The 26,792-nt window shown below is 41.9% G+C and overlaps 1 protein-coding gene across 1 annotated transcript; it reads left to right on the forward strand.

Moving 5' to 3' along the window:
• The first annotated feature begins 972 nt into the window (after positions 1 to 972).
• Positions 973 to 25,851, forward strand: trmt1 (tRNA methyltransferase 1). The gene is made up of 16 exons (XM_049571567.1): positions 973 to 1,183; positions 3,924 to 4,296; positions 6,952 to 7,141; positions 8,945 to 9,132; positions 9,609 to 9,724; positions 12,815 to 12,927; positions 15,537 to 15,685; positions 16,063 to 16,146; positions 18,876 to 18,945; positions 19,129 to 19,263; positions 19,458 to 19,543; positions 20,771 to 20,879; positions 21,029 to 21,105; positions 21,401 to 21,520; positions 22,786 to 22,900; positions 25,510 to 25,851. The coding sequence occupies exons 2-16, from the start codon at positions 3,932 to 3,934 to the stop codon at positions 25,582 to 25,584; spliced, it is 1,992 nt and encodes a 663-aa protein (XP_049427524.1). The 5' UTR covers positions 973 to 1,183; positions 3,924 to 3,931; the 3' UTR covers positions 25,585 to 25,851.
• The last annotated feature ends 941 nt before the right edge of the window (positions 25,852 to 26,792 follow it).

The following is a 26,792-nucleotide window of genomic DNA, read 5'->3' on the forward strand; positions in this document are numbered from 1 at the left end:
AGAATGAAGTTAGGTAATTAGGGACACTTTTTGGTATATTACCAATAAAACCAACTGGAACTCTGAAGACTATCTTCTGTGTTACTTTTAGAGCTTGTTATGGTTCTTTGCTATATTTCTATAAAGGAAATATGTTGCCAAGTAAAGTAATTTATAAACTTTGGACCTTCAAACGCATCAAGAACCTTGACCTCACTCCGGTGACATGTTCAGGTAAAATGGGACAGTCGTGAGTTTTTTAAATGGTTAAATCCATTTTTAGCAGTCCAGTCATTAATCTATTAAATCATTACTGTAGAGAAAAGAGAAAATCAACATGCCACCCTTCCTTGGAAGCAGAGCAAACCTGCATCAGTGTCCCTGCAGCTCTGTGGTCCCATGCATGTGGCTGCTTCACTGCAGAAATATTAAAATGTGACTAAAAAAACAGAACAAGAACATGAATAAAATTATAAATGTTTCAAAGGTGTGTTTATTTTGCAGCTTAAAGAACTGAATTCATATCAAGTAATATGCACTTTGCCATGTGTGACAGCTCTCATCTGAGGATTAAAACTCTAAGCAACAGAATCTGTTTTATTTATTGTCCTTAAATGCATCACTCATCACACCATAACGACCCAAATTCACTTTACACTTCACGTATATAGCCCGGGCTGCTCAGCGCTGACCTGCACTGACCCTCTTTTCTCTGAGGCAGTTTTTATCCTCACATCATAGGTCCGGGGTATTTTGGTTAATCCATAGGCTATGTTTAGCCTTTTCATCTGAATGCATCACCAACTTCAGGCACGGTGAGATTAAATTAGATTATTCATGAAAGCGGGCTGATGTGTTTTCCAGTCTCCTCACATGTTCACTGCGGGGGAAAGTAGGCCAGCAGTGTGTGCTGCGGCTGACTGATCGACCCGCTCCCTCTTGTCCTTAGATTACACCGCTTCCCTGACGTTACACGGCTCCACCGCCGGAGGGGCGGGCAGCGCTTTCGCTTTCTCCCCACTGGCCGCGCGGGCTTCCGTAAGGACGCTGAAAACATGGCTGCTTCCATGTGCTAACGTGAGAGTAAGCTGGGAACCTACACCGGCGAGGAAACAGTCACCACACGACCACCTGCATCGCCTTTGAAATAAAACAGCCTGACAAATTTAGGAAAGCAGTGTTCGCCTGGAAGGAAGCGTCACAGGTAACGTCACGGGCGTTTATTAGCTTAGCATAGCTAGCAAACAAGCTAATAACTTTGCTGGGAAGAAGTAGCAAAACGCGTCATTTCTGTGTTGTTTAATAAGTTTGTTTTCATGTAACCACATTAGCCAGAGCAGCAAACAGTTTCACTCCACTGTGTTGACATGTTAGCTAACTGTTGTATTAAAAAACACGCAGCTAAAGCTACAGGTCGAGTTAGCCTCCTTTAATCCCTGGCTTGACTCTACTGCAGACACTACTCATGTTACTAATCGATTAGCAGAAGAAAATCACAGTAATTCTGATCAGAAGGGAAATAATTTAAGTCATTTATCACGCAAAAATGTCAAATATTCTCTCTCAAATATGAGGAATTGCTCATTTTCTCTGTTTTACACGGCAAGACAAGTTTATTACACAGCACCATTTAGATACAAGGCATTCAGAGTGCTTTAAAGAGGCATAGGAACACATTTAACATAACACATCAAGAAAATGTTAAAACTACATTTAAAAGACAATAAAAATGTGAGAACAAGCAAACAAAGATCAGCGAGAACTTGCATTGAAAACTGTAAAATAAGCAAGTTGTGTGTTTGATTTATTGGCAAGCCTCAGTAAGCAATAATGTTTTAAACTCTGATTTAAATGAGCTGAGAGTTTTTGCAGACCTCAGTTATTCAGGTAGCTTGTTCAGGGTTTCACAGGTCCTTAAAATGTCTTACAGTATCTTATATTCAGTGTTACAACAGAAAGGCCTTAAAAGTCATTAAATAGACTTAAATTGGAATTTGTAAATTTCATTTCTAATTTCATTTATATATTTTTATATTTCTTTTTGTTAAAATGAGTGAAGCCTTTCTATGTAAAAGTCCACATTTCTGATGTTACAAATCTTTAAAAAAAACTACAATACTGTCATTTTACTTCATACCTGCACTTACCTGTTGGCAAAATGTAGATTGACGTAACTCACTCTAATAACCATTTTCCTACATAACACTTACCTCTGCACAAGACCACATACATTCTACATTGCTGCAATGCTTACCTGAGATGCTTCAATAAGTAAAGCATGATTCGTCCAAATATCTGTCCTAAATTTGGTTAAAAGGCATCTTGAACGGGTCTAAAAACATTAAATGTAACTGTCTGATACCTGTAGACACCCTGTTGTTCCTGGGGCTGGGAGTCACCAAAGATCTCCTGATTATGATATTATCAGGATTATACCTAGGCAACAATATAATTTAATGTGATTTTAGATGTTTTGCAATGTGCTGAGTCATGCAATAACATAAACTGCAATTCATTAGCTTTTTTCAACTGTAAATGAAGAAAGAACCTTGTCAACATCTGTTTTTATCTAAAAAGATAGAGTGTCAGTCTGTTCTTTTTCTTGTAGGCTACCAAATTTGCAACGTTATTGATTTATATAACAAAATACTGATACTTGGCATTTGTGTATTGAGACGATATTGCTACACAAAATATCGCAATACTGTACTTTGTCGATTTTATTTTATTTTTTACCCACTCCTCCTTGTTCCACAGGTGGGGACGATAGAAACTAAAAGCAGCTTCACCTTGGTTGGTTTTACTCCACTAAGTAACACTAGGTAAACCTATCCTACATGACCTGAGAGGTCTGGATGCTTTGTAACATACAAGTAAATCAGACATGTTTTTATTTATGCCAGAGACAATTTAGACAAATAATAGGATTTTAAAATCTCCCCCTTTGACACACAGGAAGCCAGTGCACTGATTCAAGGTCAGGTGTAATGTTCTCCACTTTCTTGGTGTGAGTGAGGACTGTTGCAGCTGCAGCTGTATGATGGATTTTTTTGTACTGAGACCCATGAAAACACCATTACAACAGTCTAGCCTGTTGAAAATAAATACATAAACAAGTTCTTACATTATCTTAACATCAATGTACTTACATCATCAGTGTAAGCTAAATGTTTTATTGGGGAGAGTCTGTAATATTAGTCGGCTAAAACAAGCAATTTTAAGACATCACCTTCAGATCTGGAATATTTTAATGGGTGTTGTTTGTTGCAGCCCTGCCATAGAGTATACATGGCAGTGTATATTGTAAACTCACTATTTTTGCAGTGAAAGACACAAAGCTAAAGGCATTGATATTAGTGGTAAAGTTGAAATCTACAAGTCATATGTAATAGATAGTTTTATAATCAAGTCAGCAATAGACAGAAAATGAACTAACAACCATTTAGTTAATATCCCAGCGAAAAAACATTAACTGTCTCCAGCCTCTCAATGTGAGGATTTGCCGCTTTCCTCTGTGTTGTCATTGTAAATGAAATTGTTGATACAGGCTTATATTACATAGATCCAAATCTTCAAGCTTATTTAAATGAGAGCACAGCTGATACACTGGCAAAGGATGATATTATTGGCTGATTTCAGTATATTGGTGTTTGGTATATGTTGGCTCAACCTCCAGAAGCTTCAGCACAGAAATGCCAAATAAATGTTTGAGGTAAGTCAGAGACAGCCATTACACTGTTTGTCCACAAGCAGTGACAAGTTATTTGTTAGTTGGAAAATGTGCTTAGTATATACCTTGTTCACAAATTTCTAATAACCAAAGAAATATGTTTCAGAAGTCCTGTGTCATACAGGTTATTTATTTAATTGCACACAACTGGACAAATTTAAATTGAACTCAAAACATTTTGCCGCATTCAGACGTGTCTTTTGTCTTTTTCCAGACGACTTTATGCTGGTGCAAACAGTTCGGCTGTTCCCCCTCATCATTTCCTGTCATCTTCGTCCTTCCTGCACCCATTCTGCCAGACAGACGTTTCAGTGGATTTTAGGCAGTGCTGCTGCTGCCAGCAGGGGACTGAGATCCATGGAGCCCCTAAAAACTGCTTCAGACGTCCCCACCACCAAACTTCCTGAATCTTCAGCAGAGGAAACAAGCATGGCACCAATGGACACAGCAGCTGACAAGGAGAAGATGTCCCCTGCAGGACTGTTACCCGGGGAGACGGTTGTCAAGGAGGGCAAGGCGGCCATCTTGTTTCCCAGTGCCAATGAAGTGTTTTACAATCCAGTCCAGGAGTTTAACAGAGACTTGACGTAAGCATCAACATCTTTGGCCTTTGCCCCGAGGACACATACTTGCTCAGCACCACAGTCATGAGTCTCCTGAGATGACCCCAGTGTGAGGTGGTTCAGCACAGTAAAGATGAATATAATCATGTCATTTGGCATGATTCAGTAGTTTACGTCAGTGTTTGTTTTTTCTTTTTACTGTAGAGACAATCAAAAAATCATTGGAAAGTCATTTTTTATGCTCTCTGAGAACATGCAAGGTTGTTAAACTAGAGAATTGTTATTTTAAAGAATAACCCATTTTAAAAAGGGTTAAAAATAAATGCTTAATGTAGTGTAACAGAAGCAGAAGAGATTCCATTTGCCCAGCAAAATACTGTACATTCAAAGTGGGCTAACATCTGCTTGCCACCATGAATCTTTGGGCATACCCGTCACCTCAGCTTGTTGCGGCCCAAGTGTACTGAAATGAGCAATGGTGCAAACATTTCTACAACAACTGAAGTAGGGATGCACCGAAATGAAAATTTGTGGCCGAAACCGAAGCCGAATAATAATATTAAACGCATGGCCGAATACCGAATATCGTTGTTTAGTTTTTCATTAGTTTTTGCAGATGAACCCCCTCCAGATTAGTGTTGTCACGGTACCAAAATTGGGACCCACGGTACGATACCAGTGAAAGCATCGTGGTTCTGAGTAGTATCAGGATACCACAGCAAAAATGAGGCAGATGTGCCTTTTGCCATTTATAAAAAGATAAATCACTTTTCTATAATACATCAATGATATTTCAGTGGAATAAATTACTTATTGACTTATTCATACTTCAAAAACAGCATCAATGAGTGATGAACATAGGGGGGATCAAAATAAAATAGATAAATAAAATAAGAATCAACCAGCCACCCTCCTCCCCTGACAAGTAAAGAACAGTCCCTAAAGTGCGGTAAGGTTTGTGGGCCGTGAACGGCTCGTTTCTCCTCTGACACGTCACATACCTGTGTTCGGCTGGCTCGGCTGTTCAGGTACTACTGGGCAGTCCACACGCCAAGAAGACGATATTATTGGAACTGAGTAGTCCGTCGCCGGTAAGCCGATGGCCGCCGTAATTGACAGGAATACATTACTGTCTGTGTCTGTGACCCCCGTTCAACCCACAACCGGTGGGATTCGCCTTTCCTTTCTGCTGCTGGTTGAAATCTTTAGGCTGCTCACACAGCATGCTGAATGATTTAAGCCTATTTTGCTCGCTCAAAACTATTTTTAGTCGCAAATGCGAGTGCGGTGACGGACGAATCGCCACATTGCGTTATCAAAACACGCCACTATTATTCGGCCTTGCTTTTAACTTATTCCACCGAATACCGAATATGTGTTTTTTTTTGCAATATTCGGCTGAATATATTCGGTTACCGAATATTCGGTGCATCCCTAAATTGAAGATATCTTAAAGTGCTGAATTGGTCTCTGAATCCAGACCTAAATAGACATGGAGGAAGAGTAGCATGCTGATTGTTGGAGACTACCCAGATCAGTGTTGGAAGATAAATCTTTCCTCTGGTGGATTTAAAATTCTACCAGTCACTCATACTTTTCCCCAGCTAACATTCTGTTATCACACTTTTATGTGTAAGTAACTTTACAAATGACTAAGGAGAAATCTGGACCCTGTGGCTGCACCAGTTGGGAGCCTCTGCACTAAAATATGTTGGCAAGAAATTGGTATTGTAATAACAAAATCTTGATTCATATTTAATTAGTGCAGCCTAGTTTGGCAGTTTGACCGCAGCTCATGAGCAGTGACTGACATGATTGACAGCTGCGTTAGAGACTACTTGGCTTTGATTGGCTGTTTTCCTGATTCTTGCACGCCATTAGGAGCACTATGGGGAGGCAGAGGAGTATGATTTTTTTCTCAGATTATCTACCTCATGTACTTCTGCAGGGTTGTAATAACACTTTTCAAAAAAAATGGTCAAATAATTGGCTAAAAAAAGTTATCTGCTGTAGCTTTAATGCCAGTTTAAATCATTATGTTGTTGTCGCACCACCTATATGTGAGATGCAATCAAATTTTGCAGGGAAATCCAGACTGGAATGAATTGTACATTCAAGCCTCACAGTGACATAATGCAGGCACATGGAGGCGCTATCTGGGCCGAAAACGAGATCGTTCTTTCTTTGCCCCTCCCAGAACTTTCTATTAAGTTTCATCAACATTCATCAGGTAGATTTTGAGATATTCTGCTAACTCCAAAACAACACACAGGACTGAACACCTTAACTCCCAAGTGGAGGAAAAGATTTACTGTCAGCAGGAGGAGACATTTTCACTCAGTCTCAATGTCATATTTTTGATTCTGCGGCCATATTTTACTTGGCTGACGCGGCCCTCCCTGATTTGAATTGCATGATCGTAGTAGTGCTTTACACATTTACTCCATCACTCACAGTGCGCCAGTCATGCTCGTCTACCTCTCAAACACAGGAACCTGCACAATCGTATTGTGACTGTGATTTTAGACCACTGCCAGAGTAGATTACATTTGGTACATTTACATATAGTTACATTTGGATGACAGCAGGTGTCATGGATATTTAGTAAGCACTGTTATTTACCCTGTTATGATATGTACAGTACATGCGTATATATAAGAAATCACTTTCCCTCCCCAGATGTGCTGTGATCACAGAGTTTGCCAGAGATCTGCTGGCTCAGCGTGGGCTGAAGGTGGTGGTGCCAGGAGAGAAAGAGAGGGTGGTGGTCTCTCTGTCAGAGGAGACGAATGAGGCCGACGTTCAGACGGAGGAGAAAAACGGAGCAGAGGAGCCAGCTGTAACTGCAACAGTGGGGGAGAAGTGTGAGGTATGTAGGACTGATTTAACAGTGTCATGTAGAAGTAGCAGGTTTTATTTCTACTCGGGATCCTGATCATAAACAGTGACCACAACTAAAGTTTAAAGAAAGTAAAGCCGTGCAGAAAGTGTAAAACATTATTTCTCTGACAGATCAGATGCGCTGAGGCTGTGCGTGTGGTTGTGTAGCTCGGAGCAAGGTACTGACACTGTCAGGGTTAGTGGTTGGAGTCCCACTGGGGTTTCCCATTCTAAAAATATACACAGCGACACCAGCGCGAAGCAGCTTGGATAAGAGCCTCCATCAAATGACTTATGTTAATGTTCCACCAGGTAATTTCACACTCTGGTGGCCCCAAGTGGTAGAGAGAGGTAATTAGATCAGTTTTTAAAACTTTGAAGGATTTCATTATGTTGAAATAATGTCATTAGATGTCAGTAAAGACTAGAGTTTAATCCTGTTGTTTACTTGTGGTACAAAGATGTTCGGCTGCTGTAAATGTGATTGTCGATTTGTCAGATGCTTTTTAAATCACCAGTTCTAGTCAAAGCTAAAAACATGCAGCCAGTGATGAGGTGTAAAAAGGTTCTGAACTACAAGAGTAAGGAAAGTTCTCAGTTACATCCCTGTTACAACACTTTGGATTTAGCCCTGCGTTACTGTTGCTCTATAGCTGCAATAATCAATATTTTCATAATAAAGTGATAGCTCAATATCTTGGTTTTACTTCCCACAAAGTAACTGTTTTGGTTCACCCTCGCTACTCCCCTCAGCATCGTTTCCAGATGAAGCAGGCAGCAGTTTTCAGTGATAAAGCTCTAATAAACCCATCATACGTTATCATTCAAGACCAAATGGCAGACTGACAAAGGTATTGACTCGTAGTGGGGGAACATAGTGGCTAAAGAGCCAGATATTTCTGAGGAGTTAGTAGAGACTAGAACAGAGCTAAATGGAGACTAAATATTGGACTTGTATTCATCGGGTGGACACAAACACGACCCTTAAAGAACGCTAATGTTGCTCCATGTCTGCTGGATGTGTAACTGTTTGCCATGTCGCTAACTTTATGGTACTTTAAGGTGTGAATTTGTCATTGACTGCGTTTACATGCAGCCGTGTTATGACTGTGCTTTTTGGACAGGAATCTATACCCCAACTCTGCAAACTATTGACCAGTTGGTTTTTGTACAACACACAGAGCCGACTGTTAACAGGCAGGAGGCTATGTCTCACAACCTGCAGTAAAATCCCCTATTGAGACGCATTTTCCTAGTGTGCTGTATTCAGCATGTCCAAAGAATGATCCTAAAACCTGAATTATATCGGTATACCCCACATCTTGATGAGGAAACGCTACATTTGCTATGAAGCCTAAAGCCCTGCCGAATATCCAAACAAACTATGCGGTTAACATGACCCATATCAAGTTTGCAGTATTGTCATATTCGGAGCAATAGTTAGTCCCCTCAGGGTTTCGTAGGATGTGAAGTTGCGGGGGCAAGTGAAAATTGAAAAAACAGTTGCAATGCTGTCTCGGATTCGGAGCCTGTTATGAGCATTCAGTAATTTCCACAGAATTAGGATCCATTTGTGATGGTGCAGGGCTGATGGCTGGTTGTCGACCATCAGCTGTTGCTGCTAGTTGAAGCAGTGCTAAAGGTGAGCTGCTCTCCTCCTGCTTTCTCTGCGCAGTTAGCACAAGCTAACACAGCAGCAGCGGCTAACACTTGACACCAAGCTGTTTCAGTGTCTCACACCGACACAAGAATCAGTTCTTGCAGCTTTTAGACTGTTTCCCTTTCATTCCAGCGTGGTCTCCGTGTGCTGGAGGGTCTGGCGGCGTCCGGTTTGCGCTCGGTGCGTTTCGCTCTGGAAGTCCCGGGCCTTCAGAGTGTCACCGCCAACGACTTCTCCACCAAGGCCGCGGCGCTGATCGCCAGGAATGCCCAGTACAACGGAGTGAGCCACCTGCTCCAGGCCAGCTGCAAGGACGCCAGGTACGATTACTCAGCACATTCAGGGAAATGTTAGTTTGCTGCAGACCTGTTATTTATCTGCTGTCTGTTTGCTACTCCTCTTGTATTTATCCAGTGCTTCTCCAGTCTTCATTCTTCTCCAGTCTTCACCTTTAACCTCTTGTTCAATCATCCTCTGCTCCTGCTCTCATCTTCTTCAATCATGTATCTTTGCTTTTCTCCTTTTATGAACTCTTCTGTCTCTTTTCTTTCATCCATGCCACTCTCCTCTTTTCTGTTTGGCCTGCTTGTCTTCATGCCTCTCCTCTTCCATCATCTTCAGTCCTTTCTCCTCTTTCTTCTCTGAACTAATCTGTCCCCCTTTTTTAAGTGGCCTTGACTCATTGTATTTGTACTCGTCTCTTTTCTCCATTCACAGCATCTAACAGTTCTTTCAATGGTCATGTGGATTTGTCTAATATTTCTTCTCACTCCTCTCCCTTTTTATTTTTCTCCAGTATGCTGATGTATGAGATGCGAGGGAAGAAAGAGCGTTATGATGTCATTGATCTGGATCCCTACGGAAGCCCTGCTTCCTTCCTGGATGCTGCTGTGCAGGCCGTCAGTGAGGGAGGTGGGTCATTTGCTCTGTCAATAATTGACCATCTTTTATTCTTTTCATCCCTCTGTCTCTGGGTCTGCTCGGGTAAATTTGTGGATTATTGCTCTACTCCAATTAACAGTATGATTGTCTGCGACTTTAATTGGTAAAAGTCTGATGATAATGTGACAAACAGCGCTTTTTACAGTCAGGATTTTAAAAAAACGTCTAGTGTGTTCCTGGCAGAAGAACATTGTGTTCCTATTTAGTGTCCTGGAGACGCTTCTTGTTTGCCCAAATTAAAGACTGCCTCCGCTGAAAATCAAGTTGTTAACCTTTTCAACATTTCCATATTGTGTTTTTCATTTGCTAAAAGATAAATCAAGATTGAAATTAAAAGAATGTATCGGCTGCATTTCTGGAACTGCAATGTACCAATGACAGTCTCAAAAACACGGATTCTGACTTCCAGGGTTTGTTACATCACAAACCTAAAGAACCAATCCCATCAACTTGCAGGCTGAACTTTCCATATCATTAGCATAATGCTACGGCAAAAGGAGGGGTATCAAGGCAGAAGCCAGGTGTAAATACCATGGATTTATAAAGGAACTGGACACAAAGATGGAGGAGGACCTTGTACATTCCTATGAAAGTTGCTCAGCAGCGCATGAAGCCAAAAAAAGCTCAGTTTCCACAGTATGAAATTACCCGGATCTTCAGCACTGTGTGGCTTATGGACTTATGGCAGCTGAGCGACTAACATTCAGTTTAGCCCTCCGCTAACTTGAATAGGGATAAAAATTTATTTAGTCATATGACTCTTCTAGACTTTCAGAATGTTATTGGACCAAATGGATCAAATCCAGATAGTGTCATTTCATGGGGGTTGTGACATTAAAAAAAGTTCACTCATTTACAGACATCTCTTTCACCATTTAAGGCAATGGAAAAAATGCTTTTTGGGCCCCATGGCATCATGTGACCGACCCAGATGCTGTCATTTCACACTTGGCCACTAGGTGAAATTGGTTTCACTGCCAGGTGCTGGCCCTGGGGTTTGGTAAATTCGTATTTGTATTTTGCAAGCTAAGTTTCACTTTCACTTCAACTTGTCAGAGCTGGTGATCGGGAACAAGGTTTGTCTAAGATTGGCAAAAGATAATTAGCTGTCTGATAACGTAGTTAAGCTTAAGGCTCATGGTATCTATTACTGATTATAAGTAGAAGTTTGTGTGTTTGAAGAGCAGAGTCGAAGGTGAGCAGCTGCGCTCGAGCTGCAGGCGAGCGGCTGAAGGGTAGGTGGAGATAGAAGCGAGGACTAATTTGCATAGTCATAGATCTGTGCATACTAAATAAGGCAAAAGTTTAGAGTAACATCTAAGCCTTTATAAGGCATGAAGGGATTTTGGTCATGGGGAAAAACTTAGAAATATGTTTGATAAACAGAGATGAGTTAATCTATGCCAGGAGAGGAACTGGAAAGTGTTCCATCAGAAACAATGCAGCTTCCTGCCGGCCAACTGGGGCCCGTCTGTGAGGAGCCGGCGTGGGTTTCCTCCAGGTGCTCCAGCTTCCTCCCACAATCCAAAGACATGCAGGTTAACTGGTGACTCTAAATTGTCCGTAGGTGTGAATGTGAGTGTGAATGGTTGTCTTTCTCTATGTGTCAGCCCTGTGATAGTCTGGCGACTAAGGCTGGGCGATATAAAGACTATGTACGATATATTGATATATTTTCAGTGCTTTCGTAGCTTCTAACTGAATCTCTGTGGTTTGGAGTTTAGTTTCTCTCCTGCATCCTGTTTTTACCTCAGATATCTGCTTTGTTTTACTGTTACATGTTCACTATCAGCCGCATTAGAAGTTGTCTGAAGGGGGCGTCGGTGGCTTAGTGGTAGAGCAGGCGCCCCATGTGCAGGGCTGTTGCCGCAGCGGCCCGGGTTCGGCTCCAGCCTGTGGCCCTTTGCTGCGTGTCGCTCCCTCTCTCTCTCCCCTCTTCGCACTCATCTGTCCTGTTGATTAAAGGCTTAGAAATGCCCGAAAAAATATCTTTAAAAAAAAAAAAGAAAAAAAGAAGTTGTGTGAAGTTGCTGCTCAAAAACTCAATATTTCCTTATTTTGCTTTGTTTTTACACAGGAAAATAACAAGCGACTTTTATTGTGAAGAACTCTACAGGAAATGAAATGTGTTTATCACTGAATTAGTGGAACATTGTTAGCGGGTTTTTGTCAATAAAGGCAAGTCTAATAATACGGCAGAGAGGAAGAGTAAAATCACAAACAGCCACAGTGAGATGTTGATGAAGAGCTGCAGACAACTGGCTCTTACTGCACCTATGCAAACAGCTCACCTCCAACGGGTAAACTTCTTCTGCCTGCCCTGCTGTGTGATGAAAAAACACATGTAGCAGAAATAAGAGGGGACTTGAGCCGTGGATCTTTTTGGCCCACTGCTGACCTGTCCAGGGTGTACCCCGCCCCTCACCCAGTGTCAGCAGGGATATGCTAAGGCGACCATGCAACCTTTAACAGGATAAGGGGCTACGGATGAATGAATGTAAGATTTTACTTCAGTAAGGGCTGATTGGTTTTAAAAAGTGATCAACTGCTTTGCTTTTCTTCTTCAGACGAGACATGGCTACAGTTAACTGTCATTTCAAACAGTATTACTTTGCTCAATACCAGTCCATTTCTGAAAGGCTTTTTTATTCACCATTTTTCTTATTGAGTTTGGTGACATTCATGAACTGTATTTATGTGAGTTCACTCAGTGAAAGAGGTGCACTCAAATCACATTTTATTTTTTACACACATTTCATAAAATGGCCTTAAATCATGTTGACAGTTGGATCAGAAGTAGGTCAGATACTGTTTGTTTGGTTTTATCCCATTTGAGTTTCAGGATGAGTTTGCTTTATGGGACAGTACAATGACTGATGTTTACACTTAACAGCCAGTGTGACACCATCACAACGGCCTTGATTTGAACATCTCCACCCATGTGGGCCAACCTGAAGCCTTAAACACACAGATACTGTACTGTATGTAATGCATGTTTTAAAGGTAGTCTCTTATTTTTCTCACCTTCGCTGACTCACTGTCTCTTTGTTTCTCTCTCAGGTCTGTTGTGTGTAACATGTACAGACATGGCGGTGATGGCAGGAAACAGCGGAGAGACCTGCTACAGCAAATACGGCTCAGTCTCCATCAAAGCCAAGTACTGTCATGAGATGGTGAGCACACACATACACACACACACACACACACACACACACACACACAGCATGCACGTACATGCACAGACACGTCACCATGTTTGCATCGATAATGTCTTGATTCTTTGTGAAGCACTGTGTACAGTGTGTGTGTGTGGGTCTGACACAAACACAATAAATTTTGTCACGGATTCTAGCCTGAGGCTACAAGTCGGCGAACAGAGATTTCTGTGTGTGTGTGTGTGTGTTTGCTAGTGTTTCTTATACTTACTGGGAGACTTTTTATTCAGTAAACTAGAATAAGAGAGGAAAAACCCTTTACACTGATGACATTTTGCAGCTCCGGGCGTCTTTAATGTTATAATCCTTAAAATTTCAGTCCTAGTTGAGTTGGTGACACTTGGTAACACAGCATGGCTGGTTTATTACTACAGGTGCCAGAGTTCTGGGAGCTGCAAATGCTCATTGTACAGCTACTTTTTCTCGATATACAACAGAAGAAGAACTGATGTTTTTGTTTACAGAGCAGCCAAACAAACTTATGTTGTTTTAATAAACAAGTCAGTCAATAATTGCCCTTTTTATACCGTGCCATGAGCAACTGCAGTCTGATTTCATGCTCCTTATGGTGCAAGCAGTTTCTTACACAGCAGCAGGGCAGAGTTGAGTTATTCACCTTGCTGAGGAGTTGGAGGTGTGAAGCCTGTCGCCTGCAGCTCTTCAGCTCCAGCTCACTGTGGCTGTTCCTTCTTGTGTCTTTACTCCCTGCAAAGTGTTTAAAAAGTTCTGCATGTGTTTGCTCAACAAATAATAGTTTAAAGCTATAGTGCGTAACTTCTGTCGCCTCCCAGCGGATACTGCGTTATTACAACTAATAAGCCGGCGGCACTTCCATGTACACAGAGTAACACTCGCCACACACTGTGTACACAGAGTAACACTCGCTACACACCGTGTACACAATGCTGCACACCGTGTACACAATGCTACACAACGTGCCGAACACCAGGCTGCTAACATTACATTACATTCATAGCACCATTTCCAAGAAAATAATAAAGTAGGCTACTAGGTCCAGTACATGTAACAGCAACACATACTACTCATAATATAATTATAAACCAAGTCACTTACTGATCCAACAGCAGCAAGGCAACATCCGTGTCTGCCCTCAGCCCAGTTTCTTCCTTCAGGGCTCTCCACCGAGGAAAAGCGACGCCAATACAAATCCTTGTTTGCCTTCTCCGTCGGTCACTTTCCTTCTTTGCTAATAGACCTTCAGCCGAACGTCCAGGCTTTTTCTTTGTGGTAGGATCCACTTCTGAACCGCGTCTGGGCAGCTTCTCCGCCATGTTACTTTCACGTTCTGCCTGCACTCTATTTCTTGCTGTGACACTCTCCGCTCGTCCTCCCCCTCCCTTCTTGTTATGAGGAAGCATTTCCTGTGCACCAGCGCGGGAATGTCGCCGGTCTACACGCATACTAAAAATGATATATATTGAAAAATACCGCGAGATGTTAGGAGCCGATCGGCTTAATCAACATTGTGTTATCTCCTCTAGTAGTGGCTTGGGTGAAACAGACATTTACGGACCTGTAGAAGTTACACACTATAGCTTTAATGTTAGTGAATGCTGAAGTTGTTGGTGATAACTAGGTACACTCAATGACCACTTTATTAGGTACACCTTGCTAGTACTGGGTTGGACCCCCTTTGCTGTCAGAACTGCCTTCATTCTTGGTGTCATAGATTCAACACGAATATTCCTCAGATTCTGGTCCATATTGACATGATGACATCACACAGTTGCTGCAGATTTGTCAGCTGCACATCCATGATGAGAATCTCCCGTTCCAGCACATCCCAAAGGTGCTCTATTGGACTGAGATCTGGTGACTGTGGAGGCCACTGGAGTACAGTGAACTCATTGTCATGTTTGGGATGATGTGAGCTTTGTGACATGGTGCGTTATCCTGCTGGAAGTAGCCATCAGAAGATGGGTGCACTGTGGTCATAAAGGGATGGACACGGTCAGCAACAATACTCAGGTAGGCTGTGGTGTTTAAACCATGCTCAGTTGGTGCTAAGAAAATCTCCCCCACACCATTACACCACCAGCAGCAGCCTGAACCACTGATACAAGGCAGGATGGATCCATGCTTCCATCTGAATGTGGTTTTTCCAATCTTCTATTGTCCAGTTTTGGTGAGCCTGTGTGAACTGTAGCCTCAGTTTCCTGTTGTTAGCTGACAGGAGTGGCACCTGGTGTGGTCTTCTGCTGCTGTAGCCCATCTGCTTCAAGGTTGGACAAGGTGTTGTTGCTTCAGAGATGGTCTTCTGCACACCTTGGTTGGTTGATTTGAGTTACTGTTGCCTTTCTATCATGAACCAGTCTGGCCGTTCTCCCCTGACCTCTGACATCAATGAGTCATTTTGAGAATAATTTGTTAAGTCAAGTTTCAGGACAAGAGGGCGGACTTCAGTAGAGACCAGTGGAGTTTTAGCTTCACACACAGATTACTGTCTTCAGTTTATTTCACTCTGTAAATTGTGCAAGAAAAATCAGACATTTCTCCAGCGTTTCACATCATTCAAAAAAGGAATGTGTGTGCTCCCCCCCCCGCAGGCTCTTCGTATCATCCTCCACAGTTTGGACCAGAGGGCGGGGGTGTACCAGCGATACATCCAGCCCCTGCTGTCCGTCAGTGTTGACTTCTACATCAGGGTCTTTGTACGTGTCTTCACAGGGCAGGCCAAAGTCAAGAACTCAGCCAGGTGCTCACACACACACACACACACACACACACACACACACACACACACACACACACACACTGTACTGTCTTCTAACAAAGGATATATGTTGAAAGTTGAGAGATCCTGAAACTGGGTCACTGCAGCACCAAATACTAAAAACAGTGGCAGTGGCAGCAGCAGAACTCAGTGAGATAAAGAAAATGTAAAATATAAAAAAATATGGGAATGTAAACAATGTCATGTTGATTATTGTGGTGAATTGTGAGGAGACATGAGAATATGAAGCAAGAGGAATAGTGTAACTACAGTTTACAAACAGGATGTACTGTTGACGTGCCTGTATCATAACACTGTATTTAAATTTCACATTCAGTTCTCCCTGTCTTGTGTTGCAGTAAACAGGCTCTGGTGTACAACTGTGTCGGCTGTGGGTCTTTCCATTTACAGAGAATGGGCAGGAGAACAAGCAATGGAAAACAGTAAGACGCTGTACAACTGAATCTTTCTGCTGTTTCATATGCGAAATGAAAACCGTCAGCAGACTCACCTCTGCTTCAAATGAGAACTTTCACACTCTTGGCCTTTTGGCAGATGGTTGAGACATCACATCTAAAATGTTACAGGAAAATATCGAGACTTGTTTCTCTGAATCAAAATGTGAGGGCTGCCTCTTTCTTTAACTTGTGTTTTGCTCCACCGTCACACAGGCAGTGTAAATCAAAGTGTGACTGGAGTGAAGTAACTTCATTACGAATGGATAAGCTGTAGTTTCGTCTTGTCCAGCCAAATAGAAATCAGCTGTGGATACTGTTCACTGCTGAATGTAAAAGTTCGGCTGTAGTGCCTGCTGGTCCACTGCTTTGATTCACATTCAAATGTCTCAGTAACTATTGAATGGATTACCATTTTATATACACATTCATGTTGCCCTCAGGATGAATTGTAATCACCTTTTGTAATCCAGTAAATTTTCCTCTAGCGCCATCATCAGGACAAAATCTCAATTACTTCAGTATTTTGGATTTAATCAAAAACACTCAAAACTATTTACATCCCCAGAATCTTAGCTATACATGGTGTGTGTAGCAAACGTCTAAGCAAAGTCATTTGTTCCCCAGCTCAATATCTTCCTAATATTATAACATTAAGTGTGTTTTATGTTCTCGGGTAGTGTTGTCATGATACTGGAATTTCTAACTTTTATACCGTGTCTTGGAAAATGTTGATTTTGATACCATGACGGCATACGAGGTAAACTTTTTATTAAGAGATAAATACAACAAGGCTATAACATCGACAACTTTTCTTAGTTAGGAGCAGAGAGCAGCAGAATGACTGCAATAAACTTACCAGTAGGCCCGTTTCCACTGAAGAAGTTCCTGGTACTATTTGGGGGACAGGAACTTTACAGGAACGTCCTCTCGCTCGGCCCTCTCAACCCCCATGTCTCCACTGTGTGGCGGAGTAGGGAGAGGGTTCCTGTAAAGTTACCAGGCTCTGGATGTGACGTAATCGTTGCGCGGCAAAGAAACAAACAAAGAAAAACAACAAAGAAGAAGAAGAAAGCAGACATAAGAAAGACAATTATCAACATGGAAGGAGCTGAGGAGGTTGCTGGGTTTCTGGCGTGTCTCTTCGTTTACATGGCGGTGGAAGCTATGAACGAGAGCTGCTGAGTTTTAAAAATGCCGGCTATTTTGTCGCCTTCTGTTGACGTCACATCCCGCCTTGAGTATATCCAATCAGCACCAAGTAAACCCCAAGCCCCAGCCAGGAGTTTTTCGGGGCCGTTCTGAGTACCTACTCCGAGGCAGGGACTTGTTTAGCCCCTGTAAAATTTCCAGAACTCTGTCCTTCGGGGGTGGTTCCTGCAGTGGAGACACGGACCAACGGCCCCGGCCCTTTAAAATGACCCTGAAGTTCCTGCGGTGGAAATGGGCCTAGTGTATCGATACGCCACAAAATGAGTATTAAAACTGTTTAAATATTACGAATCGACATGTATCAATAAATCGTCATTTTTGATTGATCAGACATGTTTTGCCCATTGTCAGATGATCCGTTTATGTTAGCCTGGGTCAATATGTTGAAATCCCCCACCTACAGCTTATAGCTTTCTGATGTTCTACTCTGTAAAATCTACGCCCTCAAATTTGTTGTCTTTACATCGATATCTCCGCAGTAGCTTAACGGATTTTTACCATTCAAACTGCATTTGAAACGTCCATCTCACTTTGTTGTTGTTGTTATTTGAATCGTGAAGATATCTCTCACCAAGGCTAGACTAGGCCCTTGGTGACATAGGGATGACCTCCAGGTCAACAAGCTGAAATAAGATGTTGAATATGGTTAACATTACACCTGCTAAAAATCAGCCTGTTAGCATGCTGATGGAACATTTAGCTCCAGTCTCGCAGAGTCACTAGTGTGGCTTTTGACTCTCAGGGCCTGTCCCAACACTCACACTTCCCCTAGACATACCCACTTGTACTTGGTTGTGCTCGTTCACATTTAGGCTAGTAGTGTCCCAAAAGAGAATTGAGGTAGTGGAAATGGTTTCCAACACTTAAATCCCGCCCTGGATTCCAAGGAAGCCCTGACCCACACTTTCAATGAGGTGAAAGATGAAATTTCCCAGAACACCTTGCGAAGTCAGCAAATTCTGCAAGTTTTGGAAAACAGTTTGTTCCTGTACGATCGGAATGTAGGCTATACAAACAACAGATGGTTGAACTAGCGTAAACTCATCAGCAACTTGGTTGAGCACAGCGTCAAAATATTTAAATGAATCAACTTACACGAACAAAATTGATCAGAACTAGAAGACGTCGTAGGTGCCTCCTGTTTTCAGCATTTCTCCTCCGTTGATTCATCAGATGGAGAAGAATAAACAGCACACGTCACAACACAAGCGCTGGAGCCGGCATTTTCATTGCGTCACTACTACGCATGACGTATGCCTGCACGTCGGCCACACTGATTTACATGAAGTGGTGTCCCATTTCTTAGGGAAAGATCTCTTCCCTTATATTTCTCACTTCCCCTATCAAGGGTTATCTCGCAAATGAAGGCACTCAATACCAAATGGAAGAAAGGGTAAAAATGGGACAGGCCCTTCTAGTTGTAACAGCTGTGACACATCTCTTGGTTGTGTGTGCTTCAGGTTGGCAGCATGTGTGTTATAAAGATAAATCTGCTGTGATTTCAGTATGAAATATTCTCCTGCCACCGGACCCCCAGTTGGACCAGAGTGTGAGCACTGTGGACAGAGACATCAGGTGAGACACATACACTCACACAGAGTAACACATTTGGGAAACATGTTTATGTTCATATTTTTACACATGATGCTCTTGATTACCAGGTGTCAGCTGTGTGAAAACCTCTCTGTTTGTTGCTAGTTATTACTGTGCAAACACGTACACTACACCATCTGACGCCTGTGTCTGTCCTCTCTGCAGATGGGTGGTCCGATGTGGGCAGAGCCTATCCACGACTTGGCATTTGTCCAGAAGGTTTTGTCTTCTGTGTCCGGGAACCCGTCCCGTTTTGGGACGTCTAAACGCATTGAGGGCATGCTCAGCATGGTGACTGAGGTATTGATTTCCCTTTTTATACACACTCTCATTATGTTTTCATCTCTTAGTATTGTCATGTGAGTGCGGTTAGTTGCATCAGGTAATTTGTAACCTATGTAAAAAAAAAAAAAAAACATTAAAAAAAAGTCTGATATGTCTTCCTGACTACGAGGACTAACACATTATCACCTCTGATATGCTGTTTGTTTCAGGAGTTGGAAGATGTGCCTCTTTATTACACTGTGGACAATCTGAGCAGCACAATACACTGCAATACTCCATCCCAGCTCCAGTTTAGGTAAACACACTCACACAACACACACACACACACACACACACACACACACACACACAAATAAATGAGTATACTGTGTTGTCATCAAACTATTGTGCTTTTTATGCCGATAGCCGTGGCTGGAGGCTGTTTGTTCGTCCGTCCAATTCTTGTTTATGCGATATCTCAAGAGTACCTCGAGGGAATTTCTTCAAATTTGGCACAAGCATCTACTTGGACTCATGGATGAACTGGTAAGATTTTGGTGGTCAAAGATCAAGATCACTGCAACCTTGCTTTTGTTTCGTTCTCATGAATGAGGTATCTCAAGAATACCTTGAGGGAATCCATCCATCCATTTTCATCCGCTTATCCAAAGCCGGGTCGCGGGGGCAGCAGGCCAAGCAAAGCACCCCAGACGTCCCTTTCCCCAGCAACGCTTTCCAGCTCCTCCTGGGGGACCCCAAGCTGTTCCAAGGCCAGATGAGATATGTAATCCCTCCAGTGTGTTCTGGATCTGCCCTGGGGCCTCCTACCAGTGGGACGTGCCTGGAGCACCTCTAACAGGAGGCGCCCAGGAGGATCTTGATCAGATGCCTGAACCACCTCAACTGACCCCTTTCAACGAGAAGGAGCAGCAGCTCTACTCCGAGCTCCCTCCAGATGTCCGAGCTCCTTACCCTATCTCTAAGGCTGAGCCCAGACACCCCACGGAGGAAACTCATTTCAGCTGCTTGTATCCACGATCTCATTCTTTCGGTCACTACCCAGAGCTCATGACCAAAGGTGAGGGGTGTAGATGGAACGGTAAATTGAAAGTTTCGCTTTCTGACGGTCTGGCACAGCACCCACATCACCACAGACCAAACCGCTGATCATCTCAAGCTCCATTCTGCCCTCACTTGTGATCAAGACCCAGAGATACTTGAACTCCCTCGTTTGAGACAGTATTCTCTCCCAATCCAGAGAGGGCAATCCACTGTTTTCTGTCTTGAGGGAATTTCCTCGATCTTGGTACAAACATGCACTTGGACTTAAGAAGGAACTAGAATTTGGTCGTCAAAGGTCACAGTGACCATGTTTTTGTACATATATCAATAATTAATTTGTTAACTATCACAAAATTTCACCCAAATGTTTCATAGGATAAAATGATGACATCTGCTGTTGTACCTTCACCTTTCAGCATATACTGTCACATGTTTAGCTGCTCACTGGTTCGTCTGATTCTACATCTCTGTCTCTCTGCAGGTCTGCTCTCCTTCACGCTGGTCACAGGGTTTCTCTCTCTCACGCCTGTAAGAATGCCATCAAGACAGACGCTCCTCCTGCGGCTCTCTGGGACATCATGCGGTGCTGGGTAAACATTACTGATTTTACCCAAAACAACAGCTACTGTAGATTTTTTTAAATAAGTCTGAACCCATTGGTCTGGTATTTACTGCAGCCAGAGTTAATTCCATCTATATGAACTAGTCTCCTGAATCACACTTTGGTCGTCTGCTGCAGGAGAAGGCCAATCCTGTGAAGAGGGAGAAGCTGTCAGAGACAAGCCCCGCCTTCAAGATCCTCTCCACTGAGCCCAGGTGAGACCACGTCCTAGACTTTGAAGTGCAGCCAGTAATCAGTGACCCTTCAGTCATACTTACTGAGTTTATGCTTTTGTGTTTAGGACGTATAATGCAAAGACTAACCTGTGATGTTAATATAGCCGCTTCCTCTTAATGTTATCTGTGGAATTTCCTTTGTAAAAAAAAAAAAAAAACTGTTTATTTACATTCAGCGTTCTCACAGAAACACATTGTGTGTGTGACCTTAAAGTGTTATTACTTAACATGTTTGTGCTGGTTTGTCTGTGTGTGTGTGTGTGGGGGTGAGCAGCTCAGAAGCGTGTTTCACCGTGAGGGAGGATGCCAACCCTCAGTCCCGAAAACTCCACCTGACCCGGTTCCAGGAGAATCCGCAGGCCTTCTGGGGACCCAAAGCTCGAGCCAAAGCTGGGTAACTAACACACCCTCCATACTCCCAGGACACACACACGCTGACAGATTAACACACAACACGCAGCCATAGCTTTGAGGATGATCATGGATATGACACCATTTTTTAACGTGTTAAAACGGGACTTCAGCTGTAATTCTAGAAATGTCTCCTAATTACAAGCCCCGATTCATAAACATAATTAGTCTGACAATTATTAATAATTAGCAATAAACATTGGCATAAAACAGCTATTTATCATTAAAAATTTTGCACCACATCATCACATTTTTAGATGTCGACCTCGAAGTGGAGAGGAAAATGTACTTCTTAATTTCCAAATACTTAATCTGAAAAAAGCCTTTTTTGTGGACTTGCGAACACCCTGACGTAGAGTTGTGCCATATCATCTTATTCACGATAATTCATATTGTGATACTTGCGATATTTCGACTTGTTGACATATTGACGTCATACTGTTACCCACGGCAACAACAAGCATGGCTGAAAGAGAAATTATTACAGATGCCGCAGTGGTTCCAAAAAGAGGAGCAGCTTCAGTAGTGTGGAATAAACTGTGGCGTCCTGAATGTTTTATGAACAGCCCCGCACTTCTCAGACTTTTAGTGACTTACCGCTCAGAAGGAACTCACACACAGGAGTCGGTGTCATCAAGTGATTTTGTCATAACCCTTTGGAAATGTAAACCTACGTGCCGCTCGCCACTTGCCAAAGATCTCCATATATGTGAATGTGTGATAGTTGTGGTATCATAACAGCCTGTCACAGGTTTTTTGTATTTGGGAGCTGTTTAAATGTGTAATTAGTGGTAGATTTTATCTTGTTGAACTATTAATATTGTATACAGAATCTGAATCTCACTCTGAGTTACTGTTGTTGTTCACAAACTTAAATTAATTTTACTGAATATCTAAAAGCAAACTGTAAAACTATATCACTTATTTTGTTGCAAATCTGTTTTTTTAAATTAATAATAAAATATTTTTTTTACTAATATGTCATATCTTCAACAATATTGTTATCGCAAAAATACCCTGAAATATCGTGATATTATTTTAGGGCCATATTGCCCACCCCTACCCTGAAGTACTCACTTAAACTACAGGTAGTTTTTATTTTAGGGAATGAAACTGTGTGCTCCATCTCCTCATTACTCTCACCTTTTTCTCCTTTCCACCTTCATCTTATTTATCTTTGTGCATTTTCTCCCTCTTTCCTTCCTCCAGCCATTTCTAACCTTTCGTTCTCTCCTCTCTCCCCTCCAGTGGCGGTATCTCCACTGACCTTCAGGACAAAAGAAAGAAGTGCCAGAACAAGAGAAAGAACCAAATCACAGACTCTTCTGAGCTAAAAAATTTCCCCTGCAAGAAGTTCAGACAGGTCAGTTCACCTCCAGGCAGCCGCACAGATCAAATCACATTTTTTGTAAACCAGTTTGGACTGAGAAAATATCTTCAGCCTCTTATAAATAGGACGTGTAGGATCCTAACATGTTCCACAGTTGCAGTCCCCAAGCACAGACTGACAGTCAGAGTGAGAGGCGTCTGATGTTTTAATGCCTTTGGTTTTCTGCTGATGAAGCTTCTGTAGGTGGAACTCTTTGTTAATTCATGGTTGCTCATGCTCAACATGATAGACATTTCTTCCTGTGTAACAAAGGCTGTGTTCTTAGAAATAACAACCCAGTAGTTTTTAATTTGTAGAATAGCTGTTTTCTCCAGGAAAAGTCCAACCTGAGTTATTTCTTTCCTGGAAGAGCAGTGGAAGACATGAGAACGATTTGACTTTATACCTGAAATGATCCCATCGCTTCTGTGCTGCAAGATAAACCTGTCTAATGACACTGAAGTTCATTAATGATGAATGAATTATTCAGAAGCCCTCACTTCCATTCCAGGAAGAAAACGAAAATGCCAATGTGAAACACCGTTCAGAGCTGCTTTCCTGAATTGGCTGAAGGTTGAATCAACACTGCTTTTATGCTTCTGTGCCGCTGACAGCCCCGGCTGCAAGCATTGTGTTTTCAGGTTGTAGGTCCATACGTACATGCGTCCCATCCTTGTGAACATGATATCTCAAGAACGCTTTAAGTTTGGCACAGATGTCCACTTGGACTCAAAGATAAACTGATTAGTTTTTGGTAGTCATAGGTGAAAGGTCAAGGTCACTGTAGTCTGAGTGGGCGGAAGTTCGCTGTATAGATCAGCCTCTCATTGGGCGGAACGAGCCACCCGCTTAAGTCCCGCCCTACCACCTCCGGTTGTAGTTTTCAACACGTCCTTTACTAACTTTTGCGGTGTTTGATCTTGCGGGGATGTAGCCATTTTTTGCCATGGTTCGCGTCCTGTAGGCGATATTTTTGTGCTCGTGTTACACCAAAACCTGTTTTCCCCGCGGCAATATTTTTGCAAGCGCACCGTTGCTGTGGCACCACCCAGAATGATTGTGATTGGTTGAAAGAAATAAAAAAAAGCCGGGACGTTTTTTTCTCCAATCTTAAAGTGAGAGTCAGCCCAGCCAGACCTTTCTTTTCTTGAGAAAGGTCTGGTGAGCAAGACTAAGGTCACTGTGACCTTGCATCCATCCATCTTATTCTCGTGAATGCAGTATCTCAAGAACAGCTTCAGGGAATTTCCTCACATTTGGCACAAATGGCCACATGGACTTAATGATGAACTGATATGTTTTTGGTAGTCATAGAGCAAAGGTCAAGGTCACTGTGACCTTGTCTGTCTCATTCTCGTGAATGTGATATTTTTAGAAGGCCTTGAGGGAATTTCTTAAAATTTGGCACGAACATTCACTCGGACTCGAGGAAGAACTGATTAGATTTTGGTGGTCACTTTCAATATGGTACCTTTGGAACCTTAAGTACCCCTTCAGACAAGGTACCTAGACCGTAGTTCCGTGTAGCGCTTCCACTGCATACTGTACTCTTAACTGTGGGTGGGGTTGTTGTCACTCACTGCTCCGTCAAGCACTCACTGTATTTCATAGAAGTAACGTCTGCACCTGGTTTATTGTCCGCAGAACGAGGTTGCATGGCAACATTTTCAGAACAAACTAGAATAGAATTTCCTGGCTAGCGTTTCCGCAGGAAGTAACCGACAATCCTGTATAGTATACCTTTTAAAATGACGTTATATTATAAGACTGATACATTTTTCTCTGGTGATTGGTTAGGGTAAATCGAATCCTGACAGTTCTATCTGGTGTCAGAGAAGCTGGATGTGTGAACAGGCAACCGTTTGCTAAGACGTTAGGTATAATAACTTTCTAAAGTATGTAGATCATGTGTGCAACGTCAGCTTGTTGTGGAGTTCTTTACCCAAGTGAGGAAAGAAAGATTATCGTAGCTTTGAGCGATAACATCTAACATCCGCTAATTACTGTTTTATTTTTTACCATAGGTGTCTGCGCACTTTTATAGTAAGCATTAAAATTTACTTTCAGTCTGCTGTCTCTCATTCTACAGGGCGAGATGTAACTTTTAAAAAGGTTCCTGGTATCCCTCTTTATGTTGTATCCATTTATGGTTCAGTCAGAAATGTTGTTTTTAAATTGAGCTTCTTGTGATACAGGGACTGTTTTTATTCATCAGGACTTTTGCAGCATGTTTAGCATTTTAAATTAGAGCCCAGTAACAGCACTGCAGCCTTGGATCATTTCAGGACATTATGTTCTTTATGGAAATGTTGGCACCAGAAGTCTCACATAATTCATGATAGAGACGGTTGCTTAAATACTAATTACACATATAAAGTCCTCATGTCCTGGGTGGGAAATGAAACCGCAGACACATGCTGGTGAATTAGTCGTCTCTATCAGCTGCTTTGGCGGGTCGCCACTCACCGTTGGTTTTCAGCCAGAGAAGCGGAGTGCCTTCATCCACTGCAGCCAAAATGTACCTTTGGCTATTTTACAGACTGTAATTTAACATCAGGCTCTCTGAGTGTTATTTATGTTTTTATTGCTGTCTTTTCTTTCAGGGAACATGCACATATGGAGACAATTGCTGCTACTCCCACAACATGGAGCAGACAAAGGAAGAGAAAATGGAGTGATTTCTGTCTCTTACCTTAGTTGTGTTCTTTTTAAATAATTTTATTTCTGGAGTATGAATGGCCCAGTGCATCCTGGGTGATGTAAGTATGATGCACTGCAATCAGATTGTATTTGGATAGGAGCTGTCCACAGGGACTTTCCATGGGACTAAAAGACTGTTAATATGCAGGACATGTCCATTATTCAGTTTATGCCAGAGGTTTTTTTTTTGTTTCAAAAGCTTTTGTTATTTGACTATTTCAGTCCAATAAAATCCTCACACTGACTTTAAATGTTTTCCTCTGTTGTTCTTCAGGTAGACTTTCAACAGGTGTTTTGGGTGAGTGTCAGTCTTTAGTTTTTAACCACCATGGGGTGTTAGTGTGACAGTGTTTGTGTTAGTGTCAGCAGGGTGCGCTGTCTCATTACATTTTTAATGTCTGAAATACACACATTTAAGAATTGGTAGCGTACACAGGCTTACTTTTCCACAGCGTGCATTTAACTTGAAGTGGCAGTAGTAAACTTTTAACAGTTCTGGAAGCAGTTCTTAAAATATGTAAAAGTATTCCTGTCCTGACGCTACAACATCTTTTAGCAAAAACATGGGGAAAAAGGCAATTAGCAACTTGGTAAGAAATGTCCACCAACTGCAAAAAAATAATAGACTTAGAAAATTATAAAAAAATAAATAAATAAATAAAATAAAGTTAGGGAAAAATAATATTTAAAATAATTATTATTACATATTTAAAATTATGGTACATAATTGTCATTTTTAAGCACTTTTTTTAAGGTCATTTCATCTTTTTTTGTATTTTTTTTTTTTTTTAACTAATTTTCCTGTTTTGATTTTTTCTTTACTAATTTCTTGCACATTTTTGGGTAATTTCTACTTTCGTTGCCTTCTTCCTGTGTTTTTGAAATAAATCGAACCCGTTTGCTCAGGTTTGAAAGGGTTAAAACATACAGATACTTATGTTGTGATGTTCCAATCAGGAGATATCGATAAGTCATGTGCGACACCTGGTGGTACAATTCGGTATACCAGTCCAGTGTTTGGCTTAAAATCAAACCGGTTTGAAATTTTTCCAAGCGGCCCAATCATTGCAGGTACCAGTGATGGAGGACTTCAAAAATCGTAACTTTAGTTGAATTTAAAGGCGTGTTTGAAGAGAAGATGGCTATCAGTATGTTTTGGATATGTAGCTGTAACACTGACGTACAG

The sequence above is a fragment of the Epinephelus fuscoguttatus genome, linkage group LG3, assembly GCF_011397635.1.
Source record: "Epinephelus fuscoguttatus linkage group LG3, E.fuscoguttatus.final_Chr_v1".
In the NCBI taxonomy this organism is placed as follows: domain Eukaryota; kingdom Metazoa; phylum Chordata; class Actinopteri; order Perciformes; family Serranidae; genus Epinephelus; species Epinephelus fuscoguttatus.